This window comes from Berghia stephanieae, chromosome 12 (assembly GCF_034508935.2).
Source record: "Berghia stephanieae isolate SIO BIC M18660-M18661 chromosome 12, UCSD_Bste_1.3, whole genome shotgun sequence".
NCBI lineage: Eukaryota > Metazoa > Mollusca > Gastropoda > Nudibranchia > Aeolidiidae > Berghia > Berghia stephanieae.
The window spans coordinates 42,638,676-42,663,675 of NC_088371.1; the positions used below are offsets into that span (position 1 = coordinate 42,638,676).

General features: G+C 38.0%; 1 protein-coding gene across 2 annotated transcripts in view; it reads right to left on the reverse strand.

The window, feature by feature from the left end:
- Positions 1-25,000, reverse strand: part of LOC144958011 (extended synaptotagmin-2-like) — an 85,773-nt gene that overhangs the window by 60,421 nt on the left and 352 nt on the right. For both annotated transcript variants that reach the window (XM_078889601.1, XM_078889600.1), the window contains exons 1-4: positions 24,811-25,000; positions 24,193-24,234; positions 23,360-23,497; positions 15,841-15,914 (exon numbers count right to left, since the gene is read on the reverse strand). The exon at positions 24,811-25,000 is cut by the window's right edge and continues 352 nt beyond it. In XM_078889601.1, coding sequence (XP_078745727.1) covers positions 15,841-15,914; positions 23,360-23,497; positions 24,193-24,234; positions 24,811-25,000 — 444 coding nt within the window. The remainder of the gene's footprint in view (positions 1-15,840; positions 15,915-23,359; positions 23,498-24,192; positions 24,235-24,810) is intronic.

A 25,000-nucleotide genomic window follows, 5' to 3' on the forward strand; every position in this document is an offset into this window, starting at 1 on the left:
TTTGTTAAAGTAAAATAATATTTACTCATTTAAAGTAAACATATTGAACGAGTTCGAATATAGATAGAGTTATATTCGTATGATTATCATGTGATAACAAAATCATTTTCTTTCTTTAAAGTGAATGAGCCGTTGGAGGCTGGGCTTTAACAAGCCAACTTTAGGCTATACACTCATAGCTTGACACTAATAGAAACTGAACATTTGCCTGTTTTATAAGTTACCTGTGAAGAACCATTTGCTTATTTTAATATCAGAACATTGAGAAACAATTGATCTGTTTATGAATACTGTGAAATCAGAACAATTTCAAGAAGAGACAAATTAACAATATTAGAACAACCTTACAGTTTTTGTTGAATATCAAGGACACTCTTTTGGCTTTCTTCTACACGTCTGGATTGTGATTAGTTAGCTAGTTAATTATTAGTTGCCTGTATGACTGTGATGGTTGCAACCTATCAGTGAGATTGTCTGATGTGGTAGCGGTTTGGTAAAGTATTGATAATTAATTGATTTAATTATATATTTTCATATCGCTTTCATATCATATTCATCATCACACCATCTCCATCAATTTGTCATCCATCCATTTGATTTCATACTTATTACATCTATCATTTCATCTTTATATCTCATAATATCTTTGTTATATTGTAATAAAATATATCTTCATTTAGCTTCAAAACCTTTATCAACGTATTGTGTTTGGTTATTGATCGGTGTCGTAGCTTGAATATAGCACACATAAACAAGGTTGCAAACTGCGCTACATAAGCATACGGTTTACGTGCGCACTTTGTGACATAATTTGGTGTCAGAAGTGGGATTCTTATTGTTGTGCATTCAAGAGACATCGCGACCAAACAATTGTTGAGACAGGTTAGGGAGTTGTTTCAAACTTGAGATAGATACTATCTTTGAGCTTAAAGCAAATTGGTATCCATTTAATGGTTATAAGACTGTCATTATACGCAAAGTGTAATACAAGTTATTCTGGTAAATTTCACTTGTTCAGTTCTAAGTTGTCAGTCATCTGTCATAGTGATACGGATCACTGACTTAGCGCGAAAGCGGTACTCGCGCTGTAAAGCCTCCATTGTCCCCCTCTCCCTTTTGTAAGGAACGAAGGTGGTTGTTGGGGTAATTTGATTCCGTGTAGGAATCTGGGTGAAGATTGTGTTGGTCCCGTGTGAGGATCTGTATTAAATCATTTGTTTTGACTCTCTATGCACATATAGTAAGTCAAGGTATTGATTCTGTGTAAGAATCTGGGTGAAGATATTTTGTTGATTCTGTAATTGAATCTGGGTGAAGATTTGGTTGGTTCCGTGTGAGGACCTGTAATAAATCAGTAGTTTGATTCTATGTATTATCTGAGTCTATATAGATCAATGTTGGGTTCCATGTAGGGATCGGTATTAGTTGCCTGTTTTGATTCCGTGTAGGGATTTATATTGACGCGTATCGTTATAAGGTTACTTGTAGTACCACTTTATTCTACGTGAAAGTAACAATTACGGCAACAGTGTTGATAAACATATTGAAGTTTGTTTATTTGAATTTGAATTGGTTTGATTAATTGTCCTAGAGATGGATGTGGAAAGATTAATTAAACTTGGAGAAAAATTGGAGTTAAGGGGTGAAGATCTCCGTGCTTGGGTGACAGCCCAGTTACAAGAAGATGAAGAGAGAAAAGAGAAGGAGAGAGAACGTGCCAAAGAAGAGGAGGAGATAAGCAGAGCACGAGCTCAAAGGCAAGAAGCTCTGATGGAGAAAGAGCTTGAACTGCTTAGGTTAAAGTCGGAGTGTCAGGCTTCCTCCAACAACGACAGTATGACAAGTGACATTCGATCATTTACTCATGCTCCCACTGTTAAGAGTCCTCGACTTCCATGTTTTGACGAAAACAAGGATCATGAACCACCGAAATGCATGACACACGGCAAGGTGGAGTTGAAGTGTGGATGTGTGATGCCGATGTTGTCTGTCGAAGGAAGGGACAACAATGAGCCCGAATAATTGTCGAGATCGATGTGATCTTGAGGCATTTCGTTGATCTAACTAAATGTTGTACCAAATTTAGTCTTAGGGGGGAGATATGTAACGAAATGCTTCCGTGTAGGCGTCAGTTTACGACAGGATGTACGTCGTCGTAGTATTAGTTGTTGTTGTTATTGTAATCCCTCCGGAACAACCCTTCTTTTGTTGATACAGGTCGTATCAGATCATGCACCTATGGCCGGAAGTTTGAATTAAACTACGTAGTGTGGGTGTTATTGTGAGAAAGGCATCAATCTTGTTTTCTCCGTAAACTTATAAGCAAAGTAGGATCCCTGTATTCTACGGGAGTGACTTTGTTATGGTATGGCTTGATTGATATCTCGTAACTATGGGGCTGACGAATTTATTTATCCTTGATATGAGGATGTCCGGTATCAGGATGGGCTGTTGTTGTCCATGATTATGGAATCTGGGGGAGTTTTAAGGAATTTCAGATGTTTACGGATATGACTAACATCCGGTTGTGTGGGTAGAATTTTGCTTCGTTTGCTTGATTTTTGCCTATAAATGCCAGAGTTTTGAGCAGTTTCTTCAGACCACTCAGCGGAGTCTTTTAGGCTCATTGTCTCAAAAGAGACCACACAGCGGAGTCTTTTAGGCTCATAGTCTCTAAGCGATAACCACAGCGGAGTCTTTTAGGCTCATTTGTTTAACTCTTGTGTAGAGTTAGATTAAAGTCTTGTGTAGACTTTGTAGTGCTCAAAGTTCGAGCTGAAACACGTTTTGTGTTAACTCTTGTGTAGAGTGTGATTTAAGTCTTGTGTAGACTTTGCGGTGCTCAAAGTTTGAGCTGAATCAAGTTGTGTTATAACTCTTGTGTAGAGTTTGATTAAAGTCTTGTGTAGACTTAATTTGTGATTTCTATAATCTGTTCGGCTCTGGTGAGATTTTGAATAATATGTTGTGATTACAATTATGATTGTGTTTTGATATTAATATCATAATATCACTTTAAATTTTGAGTCTCAATTAATTAATCAGATAAATAAATTAATTGTATAATATATTCTTGTTGTAAAGAAAATAAGCTTTTCTTGCTATAAAGCAATATTATTTCATATCTACAAAGTAAAGCAATATTAATCAACATTAATAAATTGATTTGTTAAAGTAAAATAATATTTACTCATTTAAAGTAAACATATTGAACGAGTTCGAATATAGATAGAGTTATATTCGTATGATTATCATGTGATAACAAAATCATTTTCTTTCTTTAAAGTGAATGAGCCGTTGGAGGCTGGGCTTTAACAAGCCAACTTTAGGCTATACACTCATAGCTTGACACTAATAGAAACTGAACATTTGCCTGTTTTATAAGTTACCTGTGAAGAACCATTTGCTTATTTTAATATCAGAACATTGAGAAACAATTGATCTGTTTATGAATACTGTGAAATCAGAACAATTTCAAGAAGAGACAAATTAACAATATTAGAACAACCTTACAGTTTTTGTTGAATATCAAGGACACTCTTTTGGCTTTCTTCTACACGTCTGGATTGTGTTTAGTTAGTTAGTTAATTATTAGTTGCCTGTATGACTGTGATGGTTGCAACCTATCAGTGAGATTGTCTGATGTGGTAGCGGTTTGGTAAAGTATTGATAATTAATTGATTTAATTATATATTTTCATATCGCTTTCATATCATATTCATCATCACACCATCTCCATCAATTTGTCATCCATCCATTTGATTTCATACTTATTACATCTATCATTTCATCTTTATATCTCATAATATCTTTGTTATATTGTAATAAAATATATCTTCATTTAGCTTCAAAACCTTTATCAACGTATTGTGTTTGGTTATTGATCGGTGTCGTAGCTTGAATATAGCACACATAAACAAGGTTGCAAACTGCGCTGCATACGGTTTACGTGCGCACTTTGTGACATAGGGGGATAGAAGACACAGTATGTACCTCCCTGCCCACTATGGGAGGTCACGGACCCACCCAGTTCAGAGTCATTGCTATCCCCGGTTTCTATAGAAATAGAAGCGAAACGGACAATAGTAATTGCTCGCCATCCTTTGGATAGAGGGCTCTTTGTGGACTAGTGATATGCATGGCACTCGCCTTCGGACCGACTGGAAAGGTCCGGGGTTCGAGTCCTGCTCTGAGCGGCGCATAGTCAAGTCCTTGGAAAAGTCTTTACTATCATTCTCTCACTGTACCCAGGTGTAAAATTAGTACCTGGCTGTTATAATAATAATAAAGCGTTCTTTTATAGCGTAAATGCCGAAGCCTCAAAGTGCTTATAAGCGTTGTCTCTGACAAAAAAAAAAATGGTAATGTCGCCTAACAGGCGCCATGTCTCGACCTACATGTTAAGGGTTGCTGCTGGCTTGAGACTCTTTTTATTTTTAAGTTTAGATAGTCATAGTGGTGCTTAAGTTGTGTCATACCGACGTGCACTTACTTGAAGGTCTGATAACCGAAAACAATTATACGCTGGTTTTAACCTCGTTGTAAAGGACGATATTTCACGTTGGTTTGAGAGCATTTCATTTATTTCCATTACAACAATGGGCCCGTATCAATAGTTTGGGTAATCAGACCTGCAAATAGGTATACACATCAATTCATTGCCATAAATTGCTTCTTTCCTTCTATTGTTCTGAAAACGGTCCCACGTTGACATAGAGCAGGATGTAATCATTGCAGCCAATTTTATTTTTAATGCTCAACGATTATCTTGGGTTTTCAGACCCTGCCAACTTGAAAATCTATAAAGTCGTGTAACTTTTTTTTTTTTTTTTTTTTTTTTTTTGGGGGGGGGGGGGAGTTAATAATAATAATAATAATAATAATAATAATAATAATAATAATAATAATAATAATAATTAATAATAATAATAATAATAATAATAATAATAATAATAATAATAATATATCTTTATTGACCCCAAAAAAGTGTCAATTTGTCATTTGGTTACACATTTATAACAATACAATATTGACATAGACACACTCACACAAGATGCACACTAGTAACATAGTAGTTATCGTTAAAAAAAAAAAAAGTTAAAACTTGCAGTGGCTGTAGACATTAAAACCAATCAACTTGCTGCCCTGACGAGGACGGAGGGGGGGGGGGGGGGGAGTTAAACTTGTAGTGGCTGTAGACATTAAAACCAATCAACTTGCTGCCCTGACGAGGACGGAGGGGGGGGGGGGGGGGGGAGTTAAACTTGTAGTGGCTGTAGACATTAAAACCAATCAACTTGCTGCCCTGACGAGGACGGGGGGGGGGGGGGGGGGAGTTAAACTTGTAGTGGCTGTAGACATTAAAACCAATCAACTTGCTGCCCTGACGAGGACGGAGGGGGGGGGGGGGGGGGGGAGTTAAACTTGTAGTGGCTGTAGACATTAAAACCAATCAACTTGCTGCCCTGACGAGGACGGGGGGGGGGGGGGGGGGGGAGTTAAACTTGTAGTGGCTGTAGACATTAAAACCAATCAACTTGCTGCCCTGACGAGGACGGAGGGGGGGGGGGGGGGGGAGTTAAACTTGTAGTGGCTGTAGACATTAAAACCAATCAACTTGCTGCCCTGACGAGGACGGAAGGGGGGGGGGGGGTTAAACTTGTAGTGGCTGCAGACATTAAAACCAATCAACTTGCTGCCCTGACGAGGACGGAGGGGGGGGGGGGGAGTTAAACTTGTAGTGGCTGTAGACATTAAAATCAATCAACTTGCTGCCCTGACAAGGACCGACCCCCTCCCTACCACCCATAGGAAAATCGTCACATTTGTTACGATGCAGACAAGAATTTTCTTATATTGATTTCATTTTGTTATAGTTATAGCAAGAAAAACTGAACACTGTTGCAGGGCTCATTTCTCTGACAAAATTTAGAATAAACTCGTTGTTAATCTGTTCTATAAATCTATTTTTGTATTGGGTGAGAATGAAGTTTCAGTTAAAATTCTGAACATAGCTGGTAAGGAGAGAGTGAAATATCAATGATGTAGTCTGACATCAACTTTCATTTTCAATAAGTTTTAATGACAAACAAATGATTTTCATGAAGTTCTGAATTTGAGGCAAAATTTCGTCATTCTACGATTTTTTCGTAATAGAAGGCAGCCCTGCATTTTAATTTTCTATTTAATAAATAATTAAATAAAATAAATAAAACTCCCTTTATTCATCCCATAGGGGGAAATTAGTCTCTAGGGTCTATTCCAAGGGAAGACTGGAATAACCCAGGCGTTAGCCGCAGTGCAGCGCCGCAAAGTGAGCTAGGGCGAGGTGACTTGCTCAAGGCCACACGGCGCAGCGGCGGGTGATCGAACTCGGTACCTTTTGGGTACGAACATGACGTAACCACAGTACTTAAGTAGGCCATGGGTACGAAGCAAAGACCGTATATACCCCTCAGTCAGGCTGCCCCCTTTGACAGACAGACAGACAGACAGACACATCAGCGTCACAACAGGCAATGCTACAAGAACCATTCTTATCAGGCATTGGGATTGAATTGAATCAATTTTCATTTTCTACGACACCATACTCAATGTCATCATTTCTATTTTCGGCTACTTCGGCCTGAGCATTAAAAATAAAATTTGGCCAGAAAACCTGTCCTTCAATAAATATCGATCGATTTGAATGACCCTCATCTTGGCAATAACTCTCAAACCTGGGACTTTGACGAAGTCCCAGGTTTGAGAGTTATTGCCAAGATGAGAGTGAATTAAATCGATCGATATTTGAAGGATGAGTTTTTTGGCCAAATTTTTTTAACATGTGTTTTTCCAGAGTGCGGCAGAGTGGTGGCCGTATCGATTTGTTGATGAAACCAGGGTTGCCAGATGGCCGCGTGTGTGGCCAAAAGTGTTTAGTTTGTTTGTAAGGGTTTTACGGCGCTTGCAACACATTTTCAGCGCCAGTAAAAATGAACAAAATGGGAGAGTCGAACGTTCTAGAATTAGAATTAAAGCACCCAAGGAAAAGTAAGAAATAGGGGAATTGCAGACCTGCCACTTCACGAAAAAGGAAATCAGTATGACATTGTAAAAAAATCAGTATCTGGGGAAAAAAATCAGTATGAGACGTAAAATTATCCAATGGTTGGTCACATCCAGAAACCAGAGTGTAGAGGTCAAATTAATAATTATGTCAATTTTAATAATGCACCTCTTGTATTAATTTGAAAACTGCGGTTCCTTTAAAAAGTTATGCTGTACAAAACTTACATGGAATCTGGTATTACAGAAGTTTAGATTTAGTGACATTTCACATTATTATATTCAAAGTAGAAATCGGTACGATCGGCAAGTAAATCGGGAAATCGGTAAATACGAAAAAAAGGTCTTGCAAATCGGTATGATACCGATTAATCGGTATGAACGGCAGGTCTGGAATTGGGAACAAATAGGAATCAGATGTAGACTCTAGATTGTACTTTGAGATCTCATCTTGACGCAAGTACAGGTCCCAACCAACGTTTACAAATCATACATATTATGTAGAAGAAAAATAATAGAGTGCATAACAGAGAGATGATTTACAAGACCAAAAAGTATAAATATCATCTCCCAAAAACTTTTAACAACACAGTTGACTGTTTCCCTCCAGTCAAGGACTCCGGCAAGGACCAGGACAAAATCAAGTAATCTCAATCCAAAACAAATACAGAAGGCATGTTGGAAAACAGATAATATAGGGGGAAATAAGACACAGTAAAAGCCTCCCTCCCTGCCCACTATGGGACGGGAGGGGGAGGGGGGGGGGGCAGGAACTCCAACCACGTGAGGCCAAATTGACCAAGAATGTGCCACAACAATGTGTGAGGCCGGTCACAAGGACGAATAAATGGGGAGTTGTTCACAGATTGTCCTGTATTATATATGGTGTTTGCTCAGGAAGGGAATCCTGGCAGTAAAACTTAAGCCACAACTAATGAATGAAATGGATGGAACGAGAAAAAGGGACGGCCGAAGACGAGACTGGTGGATAGGGAAAGAATTGGGTCTGAAGGAAGATGATGCAATGAGACGAGATGTATGGAGATGTGGCATTTATTATGGCAACCCTGCAAAATGTGGGTAAGAAGAAGAAGAAGAAGAAGAAGAAGAAGAAGAAGAAGAAGAAGAAGAAGAAGAAGAAGAAGAAGAAGAAGAAGAGAAGAAGAAGAAGAAGAAGAAGAAGAAGGAGAAGGAGAAGGAGGAGGAGGAGGAGGAGGAGGAGGAGGAGGAGGAGGAGGAGGAGGAAAAGGAGGAGAAGGAGAATAAGGAGAAGGAGGAGGAGGAGGAGGAGGAGGAGGAGGAGGAGGAGAAGGATGAGAAGAAGAAGAAGAAGAAGAAGAAGAAGAAGAAGACATAAACCCCAATGTTTTTCCTGATCTAGTCGGATGTTTTAAATTACCAAAACCGGATAAGTTTTTGAAAAGGGATCAAAGCGTGGGTATGTCGTGTTTGGTTCAAGTGAGGTAGGCCTATAATTTAATTTGGCCACTTTTGAAGTCGAAATTGGCCACGACGAACTTTGGCCATCTGGCAGCCCTGGGTGAAATACAATACAATCGTTGCCTTGATCACTGTTATGTTATCCGATCCTTGTTTGTTGATGATTGCTCGTTCGTTTGTTTGTTTGTTTGTCTTATTGGTTGTATAGAAGGAACGAGACTGGTCTCACTCGTCTCCTTGTTATTGTTTTTTGACAGCCATTTTCATTATCAGGTCTTAATTCTATCGATCAGATTATTAAGTTTTGTGTGTTGGTACATTATATCCGGTTGGCGGATGTTGTGAGCAGTTCACCTAAACGCAAAGCATCAATGTTGTGACCCGCCGTGCCAACACGATATGATGTCACTCAGCCAATTACTTACTTACTCCCCTTTGGTGTTTCGTAAACACATAAGCTCGACAGTAAGGAGATCCAGTGATTTCTGTCTTCCGACCTCACCTCAAGTCCAATCGAAGGACGCCATCTCTCTTTCCACCATCTTCTCCAAGTCTCCAGTGGTCTTCCGCTATTGCCAGTGATTTCTGTCGTCTGCCAGCTTCCGGACCTCACCCCAGTTCCAACCGATGGACGTCATCTCTTTCCACCATCTTCTCCAAGTCTCCAGTGGTCTCCCCTTATTGCCAGTGATTTCTGTCGTCTGCCAGCTTCCGGACCTCACCTCAAGTCCAATCGAAGGACGCCATCTCTCTTTCCACCATCTTCTCCAAGTCTCCAGTGATCTTCTCCTAGTGCGATTACCCTACGGTGTCCAACTGAGCGTTGTTTTCGGGATTGCTCCCTCCTTCATCCGACAAACATGGCCATCAATTCATCTCCACCTTGATTTGACTGTCTCATAAAAGTGGGTCATGTCAGCTTTTCGTAGAAGATCTTTAGTTGATATTTAACAAAATATGTAGAAGACTTTTCGTAGACATTTGTTCGGGGAAAAAACCCAATTTACTACCAAACGCTTTTTGTTGATTTCCAAGATTCTGCTCCATTAAAAAGAGCTGATAATACATTATTCTTGAATGTGCGCATCTTTTTGTTGTTGTCGTCGTCGTTGTTTTGAAATTCTATTTGCATTCCAACGTCAGTATAGGGTGCCAAAAAGTTTTACGATTATTTTTTTTTTATTAAACCTTTCATTTCTTTCCTTTACTGAGTCCCCGTCTTCAGACAATTTAACTCCAAAATAGCAAAATTCGTCCACTTTTTATCTCTCAATAGTTTGAAGGGTTCTTTTTGTTTTGCATTTATTCTCGTGTTTGTTTTGTCCATGCTTATCATTAGCCTGTTTTCAGGGAATTGCCGGCGATCTTCTGCGTTTTTTGTTTCCATGGCGAGACAATCAGTCAATTTGGTACAAACGATTTCGTTTAAAGTCAGAACCATTAGATAGTGAATTGGAAATATTAAATCGGGAAACGAAACGTGAGCATAAATCTATATAGCGCAAATATCCACCAAACGTGCCCAAAACGCTTTACAAGAAGTCCCAAGCCAACGGCAACACTTAACATGTAGGACGAGACATTGCGTGTGTGTGTGTGTGTGTGTGTGTGTGTGTGTGTGTGTGTGTGCATATGTGCGTCTATGTGAGAGTAGAGAGAGAGAGAGAGAGAGAGAGAGAGAGAGAGAGAGAGAGAGAGAGCGCGCGTGTGTGTGTGTGTGTGTGTATGTGTGTGTGTGTTGAGAGAAAAAGAAGAAATACATAATAATGTGTCATTGATATAATCCGCTGTTGTAACGATGATGATAATAATAACAAAACCAGCCCACAAAGCATGACTCATCCAGCCCAATGAGACAAACAGCTGTTGTTCTTCGTAACGTAACGTCTCTTAACATCTCATTCACATCAACATACTAAAAGTAAAAAATAAAAATAAAAAAAAGCCAACAAAATACCTTTTTAAAAATTTTGGCCGAAAAAAAATTCACTTCAATTATTACATGACATCGACTATTGACTAAAATGACTAACGACTTCTGTTTTCAACTCGCCATAGATCCATCCATGTATACACGGCTTTTGTTGCGGGGACATTTTAGTTTTGAACTAGGTACACATATAAGCAGGTCTGATAACCGAACGCAATTATTACTTTGACACTGTTGTGGTGGACAATATAGTTGGCGTTGGTTTGAGAGAATTTCCGTAACAAGAATGAAAATGCGACAAAAACAATTTCTACTCACTTCTTTCCTCGTTGTTGTTAACATTAGTGCCTTATCCACTTACTTTTATGAGAAAATATATAGATAGTTTGAAGTTGACGTCACTCAGGACTTTGTTATTGTTTTTTGACATCCGCGTTTGTGAGTAATTCTCACTGAACTGTATCAACCAGACTATAAAAGTTCATGGATACACACATTTGTGTGTTGGTCCGTTATACTTCCGGATGGCAATGCTATGAGCTTCTAAGCCAAGTGCATACTATCTATAGGTAGTATGCGCTTGGCTAAGAAGCTCACAACATTGCCATCCGAAAGTAAAATAGACCAACACACAATGTAACCTTGAACGGTTATACTCTGGTTAATACAGTTTATTGAGAATTACTAATTAAATGCGGATGGCAAAAAGCAATAACAAAGACCTGAGTGACGTCAACTTCATACTATCTATAGAACATGTTCTGTCGCTGTGTGGTTGAATGGGTCATTTCAATAATACGTCCCCGGTGTGGAGGAGGTCAGGGTTTTGTTGTTGTTGCTGATTGTGTCAAGTTGTTCCTGTGTGTTCATACAATACAATACCTAATAAGAGCTAAATTAGGCCACTAGTTTGCTCTTTGGGGCCGTCACAGTGATTTAAAAAAAAAAACAAAACAAAACAAAACTGATATTCATTAGTATGATATAAAGCACAGGACACAGGGTGGGGGTGGGGTTCCCGGCCAGCCACCCACAGTGGGCAGGGAGGTACTCGCTGCGTCTTCTACCCCCCTGTATCTGTTTACCAATTGCCTGACATATCTTGGCTGTTTTTTGTTTGTTCGTTGTTTTGTTTTGATTTTTTTTGGAAGGGGGGGGTTAATTCCCAAAGTTTGCAAGCTAAAAACAGTAGTAGTCCTTCATAGGCATAAGGCCCACGGAACCAGAGTTTATCCTGGTTTCTATAGCTAGCGTATGGCTTGCTACCCTTCTGATAGGACGCTAGTTTCAATATGTATATATCTTATCATTGATAGCCTTGATGATTCAGAATCACGACATGACACGCCGTGAAGAGTGTACGTATGGCATGATATGTATGGTATGGTGTATACTACGTGTACGAGTGTGTATGTGTGTTACGAGTGTTTATGTGTGTTACGCATTATATGTAAATACAAAGTACGTGTGTGAGCAGCTTGTAGTGATAGATTGTTCACGAGTAAATCTCGTCACAAACTACTTTATCCTATGGGTGTATCTAATAATAATAATAATAATAATAATAAATAATAATAATAATAATAATAATAATAATAATAATAATAATAATAATAATAATAATAATAATAATAATAATAATAATAATAACAATGATAATAACAATAACGTGTTTAGTCAGTATACGTATATAGTACATAGACAATAAATATCTACAATTCAGCGACGACGATAGGAAATGAGAGAAGACAATCTCGACCCTGTCCGTGATAAACCTGAAATAGGATCTCGTGATCTCATTGTACGATCTCATCGGATTTGGAAATTATATTATTAGTAATCCAACTCATCATCAAACATACAGACACACACACACACACACACACACACACACAATAAATATATAAATAGTGTAGTGACACAGGATGCCACTAAGAGGAATATAAACTAAAATGTTTTTAAAACACGATATTTAAAACAAAACAAAAACATTACAATAGACAACACAGGTATGTACAAGTAGAAAAATGTCATCTCCCAAAACTAATACTGTCTCCCTCTCAGCCAAGGACAAACCAACTGATCTCATCCAAAGACAAAGACATAAAGGAACTCCGAAAAAAAGATATAAGTAGAATGAAGATGACGTCACTCAGGTCTTTGTTATTGTTTTATGCCATCCACATTTATGAGTAATTATCACTCAACTGTATGAACCAGACTATAAAAGTACATGGTTACACACAGTTCAGTTTTTTGTGTTGGTCCGTTATACTTTGTGAGCTTCTTAGCCAAGCGCATACTATAGGGAATGAGATTAGCGGAAGAAAGCGAGGACGAGAGACGCATGCGCACAACCAACATGACGTTCTCTCTCTAATAACTTTTCCGCCGGTGACGTCACAGACTATGGGTGACGTCCAATCAAGGGACGCTATTCTTCCGCTAATCCCATCCCTATAGGGGGGAAAGAAGAGACAACAGGTGACTTCCTGCCCACCATGGGAGGTGGTACGTCTGAAGACTCCAGCCAGGCACAAGGAAAGGAAAACACCCACGATCCAATACAAAATATTCTATACAATAACGTACACACACACAAGCCACAGAGGGATAGAAATAGGGGCTGGCTGGCGAGGACTTTCCATTGTATTATCACCAGTCAACATCTTTCAGGAAATGTCTCAAGACTGAGTTATTCTGTCAGGCGTATGTTTTATGAAATAAGATTTTGCTTAGCTTTTGTTTCTGTATTCATGCTTATTATGTAGTGTGATTTTATTTATTTTTTTTTTTTTTTCAATTTAAACATGGATGTTTTGGCGCTATATAAATTTATTATTGATACTATTTATTATTTAACTGCCATCCTAGGAAAAGACACAAATTTAAAAGTTTTCATTGTATCGGCTTGGATGGGGTGTGGAGCTAGTGGAGGGGAGGGGAATTTAAAATTTGGCCAGAATAATCGTCCTTCGAATATCTATTAAATTTAAATTACCCTCATATTGGTGAAAAAAAAAAATCTCAAACCTGGGACCTCACGAGTCCCAGGTTTGAGATTTTATTTTTTTTTACCAATATGAGGGTAATCTAAATTTATAGATATTCGAAGGACGATTATTCTGGCCAAATTTTAAACACCCCTCCCCTCCACTAGCTCCACACCCCATCCAAGCCGATACAATGAAAGGGCCAGTGCCCTGAACCTTACAACTAGACGGGTAGCATTCAGATGACACTGACAATGAAATGATAATGTAATTCCCTGATGCAGCAAATCAACTGAGCAGGAATCATTCAACCATGACAGCAACCTCATCATCAATAGCCCATACCATATACAATAGGTGCATTCTGTATGAGTCTATGTGGTCCAGTGGTATGACACTCTCCTTCGGATCAGAAGGTCCAGAGTTAGAGTCCCGCCTCTGAGTGGCGTATAGTTGAGTCCTTTGAAAAGGATCATTCTCCCACTCTCTCACCGTACTCAGGCTTAAAATCAGTACCTGGTTGTTAACAGCGTTGTCTGTGTCTGAAAAAAATTGTAATATCACCCCAGAGGCTTCACGTCTCGTATTTCATATTAAAAGATGCTGATGGCTTGGGACCCATTGTAAAGCGCTTTGAGCATGTTTAAAGGATATTGGTCTATAAATATACACCGTGTTATTTTTAAACTAGACAGGAAGCCTTCAGACCACATGACAATAACTCAGCTGTCTCTGACAATGTACAATAATGTAATTCCCCAACGCAGCATATCAACTCATCTGAGCTGGGATCGTTCAACCGTGACCCGACATCAACTGTATCATCAATACACCATAACATAATATATTCTGTACATAAAATAAATGTCAATAAATCATAAACTTTCTGAACACGACCCCATGGAGACGTTCGACCATGACAGCATGACATGAATCCTGTTACTGGAGTAATAAATAAATAAATAAAATACTTTTGAAATATAGTAATTAATATTCAGTTTTCCTAGCTTAACCCCTGGGCGCAGAAATCACTCAACCATGGTAGAAATTATGTAATTAGAGGTAAACAAATAAATGAGACCTGTCGCCTCCAAACATGGGTCTGATAGCTCAGTTGGTAAAGCACTCGCATCACACGCAAAGGGACAGGGGACGGAGACGGATGCTAGAGGAAGTCGAGATACTTTTTACATTTTTTTTTTGTGTCTGAGCCCCACAGTCCACCCTGCAGTGATTGGGTAGCTGGGTCTGCTGGATGGGGTAGTAAAATGTACTTGTTTGTTTTTAAGGGTTTCACGGCGCTTGCAACATATTTAGGTTATATCAGAGCCAGTAAAAAGGAAGATTATGGGAAAGTAAAAATTTCTAGAATTATAATTTAAGTACACCCAAGAAAAGGTAAGACAACGGGGAAATGGTTCAAATAGGGAACAGATGTAGATTCCAAGAGCACACTATCGAAGTATACTTAATTTGAGATCATCTAAAAGTCTCATCCATACATAAGCACAGGTCCCAACTATGGGATGAATAAAGGGAATTTATTTATTTTTATCAAGGACAAATTACTGAGATAATTATGATAGCCACGAACCGTTTATTTTTATTTTTTTCTATAAGATAAAAATTATATGTAAACTACTCCCACCATGCATAGTCATAGGAAACGACACTGTAATCTCATTCAGTGGATAACAACATTTATTTATTTTTGGATAAGATAAGAATAATATAGGTAAACCACCACAACCATGCATGAGTAACAACTTTGTAATCTCATTCACGGGATGATAACATTTTTCGAGTGATGAGAGATCTAGCAGTGTGTTAAGTTGAGCCCCTATAACCATATCTTTAACCAACGTCCATTAATCAAATTATCTTGAGACATCAAAAATGAACTATAGACTCTCCTAACCAGTCCTTGAGAAACTTTTTTTTTTTGGGAGGGAGGGGGTGAAGGTATGCAACCTCGACAGAACTACTGTCTGGTTGTGTCAGCAGTTTTAGAACAAGGAGGAAGAGGAGTAGAAGGAGGAGGAGGAAGAGAAGGAAGAAAAAGAGGAAGAGGAGGAGGATCTAGAAAAAGAGGAGGAAAAGAATGCGATGAAGTTGTATGCATTTTTATGTCACTTCCACTGATATCCATCTAACTCAATGGTCACATTCCTGTAGTCCGTCTCTCCATTCATTAAAAAAAAAAAGAAAAGAAATTTAATAGTAGTTATTCAGTCACGGGGTCCCGATAGCTCAGTTGGTAGAGTACTCGCTTCACAAGCAAAGGGACCGAAATCGATCCCAGGTGCATTCGAGATGATCTTTTTTGACCCCCCCTTCTATAGAGTTACGGAGTGAGATTGCATAGTTATGCTGTGCAAATTGAAAAGACAAAACAGAGTCTTTTTCTAAATGGTTCTCTTAAAAACTTACTTGATCTCCAGATCCATGTAAATTTCGTCCCTCTTGACTTGTGTGTAAACTTTTACTCCGCCAATACGAGGGGGCTGTAAAGTTTTAAAAATATATAAGATGTTAATGAGATTTTAATATTTTCCTCTTTTTTTATCTTGTTTGTTTTTAGAGGAATATTACTGCACTTGCTACACTTTAAGGTCATTTCAGTACCAATTAAAAGAAATGTAATGTACTGACCATCAAAATTATATCAGCGGTAAATTAAAAACGGTTTGTTAAAATTTGATGAAAATAGTACAAATGAAAAGATAAGAGATGGTGTGTGTGTGGGGGGGGGGGATGGGGAAGGGGGGGGGGGGGGCTGCCTAGAGCCTAGACTCGTAAAATCACTATCAAAAAGGTGAAAACAGAAAGGCTTTGGATATAAACAGTAAGTACTGTTTCCATTCCAAGTCAGGCTTTGGATATAAACAGTAAGTCCTGTTTCCATTCCATGTCAGGCTTTGGATATAAACAGTCAGTACTGTTTCCATTCCATGTCAGGCTTTGGATTTAAACAGTAAGTACTGTTTCCATTCCATGTCAGGCTTTGGATATAAACAGTAAGTACTGTTTCCATTCCAAGTCAGGCTTTGGATTTAAACAGTAAGTCCTGTTTCCATTCCATGTCAGGCTTTGGATATAAACAGTAAGTACTGTTTCCATTCCATGTCAGGCTTTGGATATAAACAGTAAGTACTGTTTCCATTCCATGTCAGGCTTTGGATATAAACAGTAAGTACTGTTTCCATTCCATGTCAGGCTTTGGATTTAAACAGTAAGTACTGTTTCCATTCCATGTCAGGCTTTGGATATAAACAGTAAGTACTGTTTCCATTCCATGTCAGGCTTTGGATATAAACAGTAAGTACTGTTTCCATTCCATGTCAGGCTTTGGATATAAACAGTAAGTACTGTTTCCATTCCATGTCAGGCTTTGGATATAAACAGTAAGTACTGTTTCCATTCCATGTCAGGCTTTGGATATAACAGTAAGTACTGTTTCCATTCCATGTCAGGCTTTGGATATAAACAGTAAGTACTGTTTCCATTCCATGTCAGGCTTTGGATATAAACAGTAAGTACTGTTTCCATTCCATGTCAGGCTTTGGATATAAACAGTAAGTACTGTTTCCATTCCATGTCAGGCTTTGGATATAAACAGTAAGTACTGTTTCCATTCCATGTCAGGCTTTGGATTTAACAGTAAGTACTGTTTATTCAGTCATTGGATTAAACAGTAATACTGTTTCCATTCCATGTCAGGCTTTGGATATAAACAGTAAGTACTGTTTCCATTCCATGTCAGGCTTTGGATTTAAACAGTAAGTACTGTTTCCATTCCATGTCAGGCTTTGGATATAAACAGTAAGTACTGTTTCCATTCCATGTCAGGCTTTGGATATAAACAGTAAGTACTGTTTCCATTCCATGTCAGGCTTTGGATATAAACAGTAAGTACTGTTTCCATTCATGTCAGGCTTTGGATATAAACAGTAAGTACTGTTTCCATTCCATGTCAGGCTTTGGATAGTATTTAATCAGTAATACGTATGTGTTCCATTCCATGTCAGGCTTTGGATTTTAAACAGTAAGTACTGTTTCCATTCCATGTCAGGCTTTGGATTATAAACAGTAAGTACTGTTTCCATTCCATGTCAGGCTTTGGATATAAACAGTAAGTACTGTTTCCATTCCATGTCAGGCTTTGGATATAAACAGTAAGTACTGTTTCCATTCCATGTCAGGCTTTGGATTAAACAGTAAGTCTGTTTCCATTCCATGTCAGGCTTTGGATATAAACAGTAAGTACTGTTTCCATTCCATGTCAGGCTTTGGTATAAACAGTAAGTACTGTTTCCATTCCATGTCAGGCTTTGGATATAACAGTTAAGTACTGTTTCCATTCCATGTCAGGCTTTGGATATAAACAGTAAGTACTGTTTCCATTTCCATTTCAGGCTTTGGATATAAACAGTAAGTACTGTTTCCATTCCATGTCAGGCTTTGGATATAAACAGTAAGTACTGTTTCCATTCCATGTCAGGCTTTGGATTTAAACAGTAAGTACTGTTTCCATTCCATGTCAGGCTTTGGATATAAACAGTAAGTACTGTTTCCATTCCATGTCAGGCTTTGGATATAAACAGTAAGTACTGTTTCCATTCCATGTCAGGCTTTGGATATAAACAGTAAGTACTGTTTCCATTCCATGTCAGGCTTTGGATATAAACAGTAAGTACTGTTTCCATTCCATGTCAGGCTTTGGATATAAACAGTAAGTACTGTTTCCATTCCATGTCAGGCTTTGGATATAAACAGTAAGTACTGTTTCCATTCCATGTCAGGCTTTGGATTAAACAGTAAGTACTGTTTCCATTCCATGTCAGGCTTTGGATATAAACAGTAAGTACTGTTTCCATTCCATGTCAGGCTTTGGATTTAAACAGTAAGTACTGTTTCCATTCCATGTCAGGCTTTGGATATAAACAGTAAGTACTGTTTCCATTCCATGTCAGGCTTTGGATATATAAACAGTAAGTACTGTTTCCATTCCATGTCAGGCTTTGGATTTAAACAGTAAGTACTGTTTCCATTCCATGTCAGGCTTTGGATTTAAACAGTAAGTACTGTTTCCATTCCATGTCAGGCTTTGGATATAAACAGTAAGTACTGTTTCCATTCCATGTCAGGCTTTGGATATAACAGTAAGTTTTCATTCAGTAGGCTGGTTAACAGTAAGTCTTTCCTCATGTCAGGCTTTGGATTAAACAGTAAGTACTGTTTCCATTCCATGTCAGGCTTTGGATATAAACAGTAAGTACTGTTTCCATTCCAAGTCAGGCTTTGGATTTAAACAGTAAGTACTGTTTCCATTCCATGTCAGGCTTTGGATTTAAACAGTAAGTACTGTTTCCATTCCATGTCAGGCTTTGGATTAAACAGTAAGTACTGTTTCCATTCCATGTCAGGCTTTGGATATAAACAGTAAGTACTGTTTCCATTCCATGTCAGGCTTTGGATTATAAACAGTAAGTACTGTTTCCATTCCATGTCAGGCTTTGGATATAAACAGTAGTATGTTCCATTCCACAGGCTTTGAATAAACAGTAGTCGTTTCCATTCCATGTCAGGCTTTGGATATAAACAGTAAGTACTGTTTCCATTCCATGTCAGGCTTTGGATATAAACAGTAAGTACTGTTTCCATTCCATGTCAGGCTTTGGATATAAACAGTAAGTACTGTTTCATTCCATGTCAGGCTTGGATATAAACAGTAAGTACTGTTTCCATTCCTCAGGCTTTGGATATAAACAGTAAGTACTGTTTCCATTCCATGTCAGGCTTTGGATATAAACAGTAAGTACTGTTTCCATTCCATGTCAGGCTTTGGATATAAACAGTAAGTACTGTTTCCATCCAGTAGCTTTGGTAACAGTAAGTACTGTTTCCATTCCAGTCACTTTGGATATAACAGTATGTTTCATTCATGTCAGTTTGTATAACAAATATGTTTCCATTCCAATCACTTTGGATTAAACGTAAGTACTGTTTCCATCCATGTGGCTTTGAATAAACATAAGTACTGTTTCATTCCAGTCAGCTTTGGATATAAACAGTAAGTACTGTTTCCATTCCAGTCAGGCTTGGATAAACAGTAAGTACTGTTTCCATTCCTGTAGGCTTTGGATTTATAACAGTAAGTACTGTTTCCATTCCAATCGTGTTTGGATATAAACAGTAAGTAACTGTTTCCTTATTCCATGTCAGGCTTTGGATATAAACAGTAAGTACTGTTTCCATTCCATGTCAGGCTTTGGATATAAACAGTAAGTTACTGTTTCCATTCCATGTCAGGCTTTGGATATAAACAGTAAGTACTGTTTCCATTCCATGTCAGGCTTTGGATATAAACAGTAAGTACTGTTTCCATTCCAAGTCAGGCTTTGGATATAAACAGTAAGTCCTGTTTCCATTCCATGTCATTCTTTGGATATAAACAGTAAGTACTGTTTCCATTCCAAGTCAGGCTTTGGATATAAACAGTAAGTACTGTTTCCATTCCATGTCAGGCTTTGGATATAAACAGTCAGTACTGTTTCCATTCCAATGTCAGCTTTGGATTAAACAGTAAGTACTGTTTCCATTCCATGTCAGGCTTTGGATTTAAACAGTAAGTACTGTTTCCATTCCATGTCAGGCTTTGGATATAAACAGTAAGTACTGTTTCCATTCCATGTCAGGCTTTGGATATAAACAGTAAGTACTGTTTCCATTCCATGTCAGGCTTTGGATAAAACAGTAAGTACTGTTTCCATTCCATGTCAGGCTTTGGATTAAAACAGTAAGTACTGTTTCCATTCCATGTCAGGCTTTGGATATAAACAGTAAGTACTGTTTCCATTCCATGTCAGGCTTTGGATTAAACAGTAAGTACTGTTTCCATTCCATGTCAGGCTTTGGATATAAACAGTAAGTACTGTTTCCATTCCATGTCAGGCTTTGGATATAAACAGTAAGTACTGTTTCCATTCCATGTCAGGCTTTGGATATAAACAGTAAGTACTGTTTCCATTCCAGCGCTTTGGATATAAACAGTAATACTGTTCCATTCCAGTCAGGCTTTGGATATAAACAGTAAGTACTTTTCCATTCCAGTCACTTTGGATATAAACGTAAGTACTGTTTCCATTCCATGTCAGGCTTGGATATAAACAGTAGTACTGTTTCCATTCCAGTCAGGCTTTGGATTAAACAGTAAGTACTGTTTCCATTCCATGTCAGGCTTGGATATAAACAGTAAGTACTGTTTCCATTCCATGTCAGCTTTGGATATAAACAGTAAGTACTGTTTCCATTCCATGTCAGGCTTTGGATATAAACAGTAAGTACTGTTTCCATTCCATGTCAGGCTTTGGATATAAACAGTAAGTACTGTTTCCATTCCAGTCAGGCTTTGGATATAACAGTAAGTACTGTTTCCATTCCAGTCACTTTGATATAAACAGTAAGTACTGTTTCCATTCCATGTCAGGCTTTGGATATAAACAGTAAGTACTGTTTCCATTCCAGTCAGTCTTTGGATATAAACAGTAAGTACTGTTTCCATTCCATGTCAGGCTTTGGATATAAACAGTAAGTACTGTTTCCATTCCAATCAGGCTTTGGATATAAACAGTAAGTACTGTTTCCATTCCATGTCAGCTTTGGATATAAACAGTAAGTACTGTTTCCATTCCATGTCAGGCTTGGATATAAACAGTAAGTACTGTTTCCATTCCATGTCAGGCTTTGGATATAAACAGTAAGTACTGTTTCCATTCCAGTCATTCTTGATATAACAGTAAGTACTGTTTCCATTCCATGTCAGGCTTTGGATATAAACAGTAAGTACTGTTTCCATTCCAGTCAGGCTTTGGATATAACAGTAAGTACTGTTTCCATTCCATGTCAGCTTTGGATATAAACAGTAAGTACTGTTTCCATTCCATGTCAGGCTTTGGGTTAAACAGTAAGTACTGTTTCCATTCCAAGTCAGGCTTTGGATATAAACAGTAAGTACTGTTTCCATTCCAGTCATTTTGGATATAAACAGTAAGTCTGTTTCCATTCCATGTCAGGCTTTGGATATAAACAGTAAGTACTGTTTCCATTCCAAGTCATTCTTTGGATATAAACAGTAAGTACTGTTTCCATTCCATGTCAGGCTTGGATATAAACAGTAAGTACTGTTTCCATTCCATGTCAGGTTTTGGTTTTAAACAGTAAGTACTGTTTCCATTCCAAGTCAGGCTTTGGATATAAACAGTAAGTACTGTTTCCATTCCATGTCAGGCTTTGGATATAAACAGTAAGTACTGTTTCCATTCCAGTCAGGCTTTGGATATAAACAGTAAGTACTGTTTCCATTCCATGTCAGGCTTGGATATAAACAGTAAGTACTGTTCCATTCCAGTCAGGCTTTGGATATAAACAGTAAGTACTGTTTCCATTCCATGTCAGGCTTTGGATATAAACAGTAAGTACTGTTTCCATTCCATGTCAGGCTTTGGATATAAACAGTAAGTACTGTTTCCATTCCATGTCAGGCTTTGGATATAAACAGTAAGTACTGTTTCCATTCCAAGTCAGGCTTTGGATATAAACAGTAAGTACTGTTTCCATTCCATGTCAGGCTTTGGATATAAACAGTAAGTACTGTTTCCATTCCATGTCAGGCTTTGGATATAAACAGTAAGTACTGTTTCCATTCCATGTCAGGCTTTGGATTTAAACAGTAAGTACTGTTTCCATTCCATGTCAGGCTTTGGATATAAACAGTAAGTACTGTTTCCATTCCATGTCAGCTTTGGATATAAACAGTAAGTACTGTTTCCATTCCATGTCAGGCTTTGGATATAAACAGTAAGTACTGTTTCCATTCCATGTCAGGCTTTGGATTAAACAGTAAGTACTGTTTCCATTCCATGTCAGCTTTGGATATAAACAGTAAGTACTGTTTCCATTCCATGTCAGGCTTTGGATATAAACAGTAAGTACTGTTTCCATTCCATGTCAGGCTTTGGATATAAACAGTAAGTACTGTTTCCATTCCATGTCAGGCTTTGGATATAAACAGTAAGTACTGTTTCCATTCCATGTCAGGCTTTGGATTTAAACAGTAAGTACTGTTTCCATTCCATGTCAGGCTTTGGATATAAACAGTAAGTACTGTTTCCATTCCAAGTCAGGCTTTGGATATAAACAGTAAGTACTGTTTCCATTCCATGTCAGGCTTTGGATATAAACAGTAAGTACTGTTTCCATTCCATGTCAGGCTTTGGATATAAACAGTAAGTACTGTTTCCATTCCAAGTCAGGCTTTGGATATAAACAGTAAGTACTGTTTCCATTCCATGTCAGGCTTTGGATTTAAACAGTAAGTACTGTTTCCATTCCATGTCAGGCTTTGGATATAAACAGTCAGTACTGTTTTCATTCCAAGTCAGGCTTTGGATATAAACAGTAAGTACTGTTTCCATTCCATGTCAGGCTTTGGATATAAACAGTAAGTACTGTTTCCATTCCAAGTCAGGCTTTGGATTTAAACAGTAAGTCCTGTTTCCATTCCATGTCAGGCTTTGGATTTAAACAGTAAGTCCTGTTTCCATTCCAAGTCATTCTATTGTCACCTTCATGTTAGTAATGTAAAGAAAAGATACGTTGAAAAGGAACAATCAAACACCAAGTTTAAAGCCACTTAACAGGTATTTAATTGAACAGAGAGAAAAAAAAAAACCTGATAGGTTAAAAATTAAACGACAAAAATATCTACAATGACCTCACGGAGTCCTGTATTTGAGAGTTTTTAACAAGATGAAGATCATTTAAATCAATTAACATTTGAAGGACGAGTTTTCTGGTCAAATTTTTAAATATATGTATGGCAGTTAACTGCTTAATGGGCGACCAGAAAAATGTTATTCAGCATCAAAACCAAATCTATAAAACTTACAATATCTCCAAGATCGATCTTGCTGAACTTGAAAGACTGTAGAGAGGAGGGCAGGCTGGCTTTGATGGCAGGTTCCACACTAGTACGCAGGATTCCCTCCACCATGTCACCGATGTATGGCCACATTTGATCCAACATCTGTCATAAGAAAAAAAATTATTTTCTTTCCTAATTAATGACCACAATTTTAGTAACGGTTACAAAAATATGGCTTCTCTGTTCTGATTGAATCTAATGACTGACAAAATATTGAAATCTTCTGACAAACGTTGGGATTATAGTCTTTATAGTCTTGACTAGAGACTATAATTAATCACTAAAGATGTTCACCAACCAGATCCTACACTGATTTATAACAAAACTCGCTGAATTCTAGAATGTTATGCAAATTGGGCAGACTGCGTGACTGAAATGAACCAATATAATAAGTCATTACCTTCTACGAGCATCAGATTTCGGCACATTCCGATTCTAGTCCACTTTTTGGCTTCTCCAGAGAGTGTACTAGAATCCAGCCGGTAATGTACTTTAAAGCCAACTTTTAAAGGCTATAACTGCTCTTTCAGGGGCGTACTAAACCATCTTTAAACTGCTCTTTTTACATTTTAGACTTGAATCAATTTATTTAAGGTACAACCAGGAGACTAATTTTTAAAAATAATTTTTGTTGTTGTTGGAATGACGGTACCAAATTTTGTTTTCGTAAAAAAGGTCTTTAACTTAACCGTATAGATATGGTAGAGGAACTCTAATAATTAATTTTAAACAAAGCTTAAAATACATGAAAAGCTGTCTTGTCTTTGTTACAAAAGAAACAAAATGTGATAACTCACCTTGTTCAACCATTCGGCTCTTTCAACATCAGGAAAGTTGACCTGCAGCAAGAAATTAAAACAGTTCTTGAAATTTTCAGATGAATAATTGAGACATTACTCTTCTAATACGAAAGGTACCTAAGACTAGCTAGCATTATATGGATATGGAAAACGATTGATATCACTACAAACTGAAATATCTGAACAATGACAAATCTTTCCGCATTGATAAATATATGACTATCTACATTGCTTCCTATGAATTTCAGAAATTTGCCATTTTCCCTTTCCTAAAAAAAAAGGATGAGATTTGTTGTGTGCTTTGAGGCCTAGGTGTAGTATGACAACCAGTTTGTGAGGCAGGTCCTGGCTTTAAAATCCACAGTGGGTGACGTACAGTTGAGTCATTGAAAGACTATTCGTATTTTCTCACCATACTCGGGTGTAAAAAGAGACTTGGTCAATAACAGCGTTGTCTCTTCGAGAGGGGGTGGGGGGGGGAGGGGGGGAATGGTCTCACTCTCAAACTTTCACAAAATGTGAAACGTTAATTCAAGTCCATATCTGGGTTCGATTATAAGCGTGGATTATTCTTTTAATTAAGCCTCTGATAAACTGATTTGTGAAACAACTTACCCAAGAGGGCAAATCCTCCACTCGGGCGAGAATGACGTCCTTTTCATTCCGAGCGATGTCTTGTGCAATTTGTGTCCTGTGCTTTTTAGCCTTGTTGCTACGCTCCTTCCATACGTATACAACTAAGAAAAGCAGCAACCAACTCACAGAAAATCCTTGATAACCGAAGAACCAGATCCCAGAAACGGCA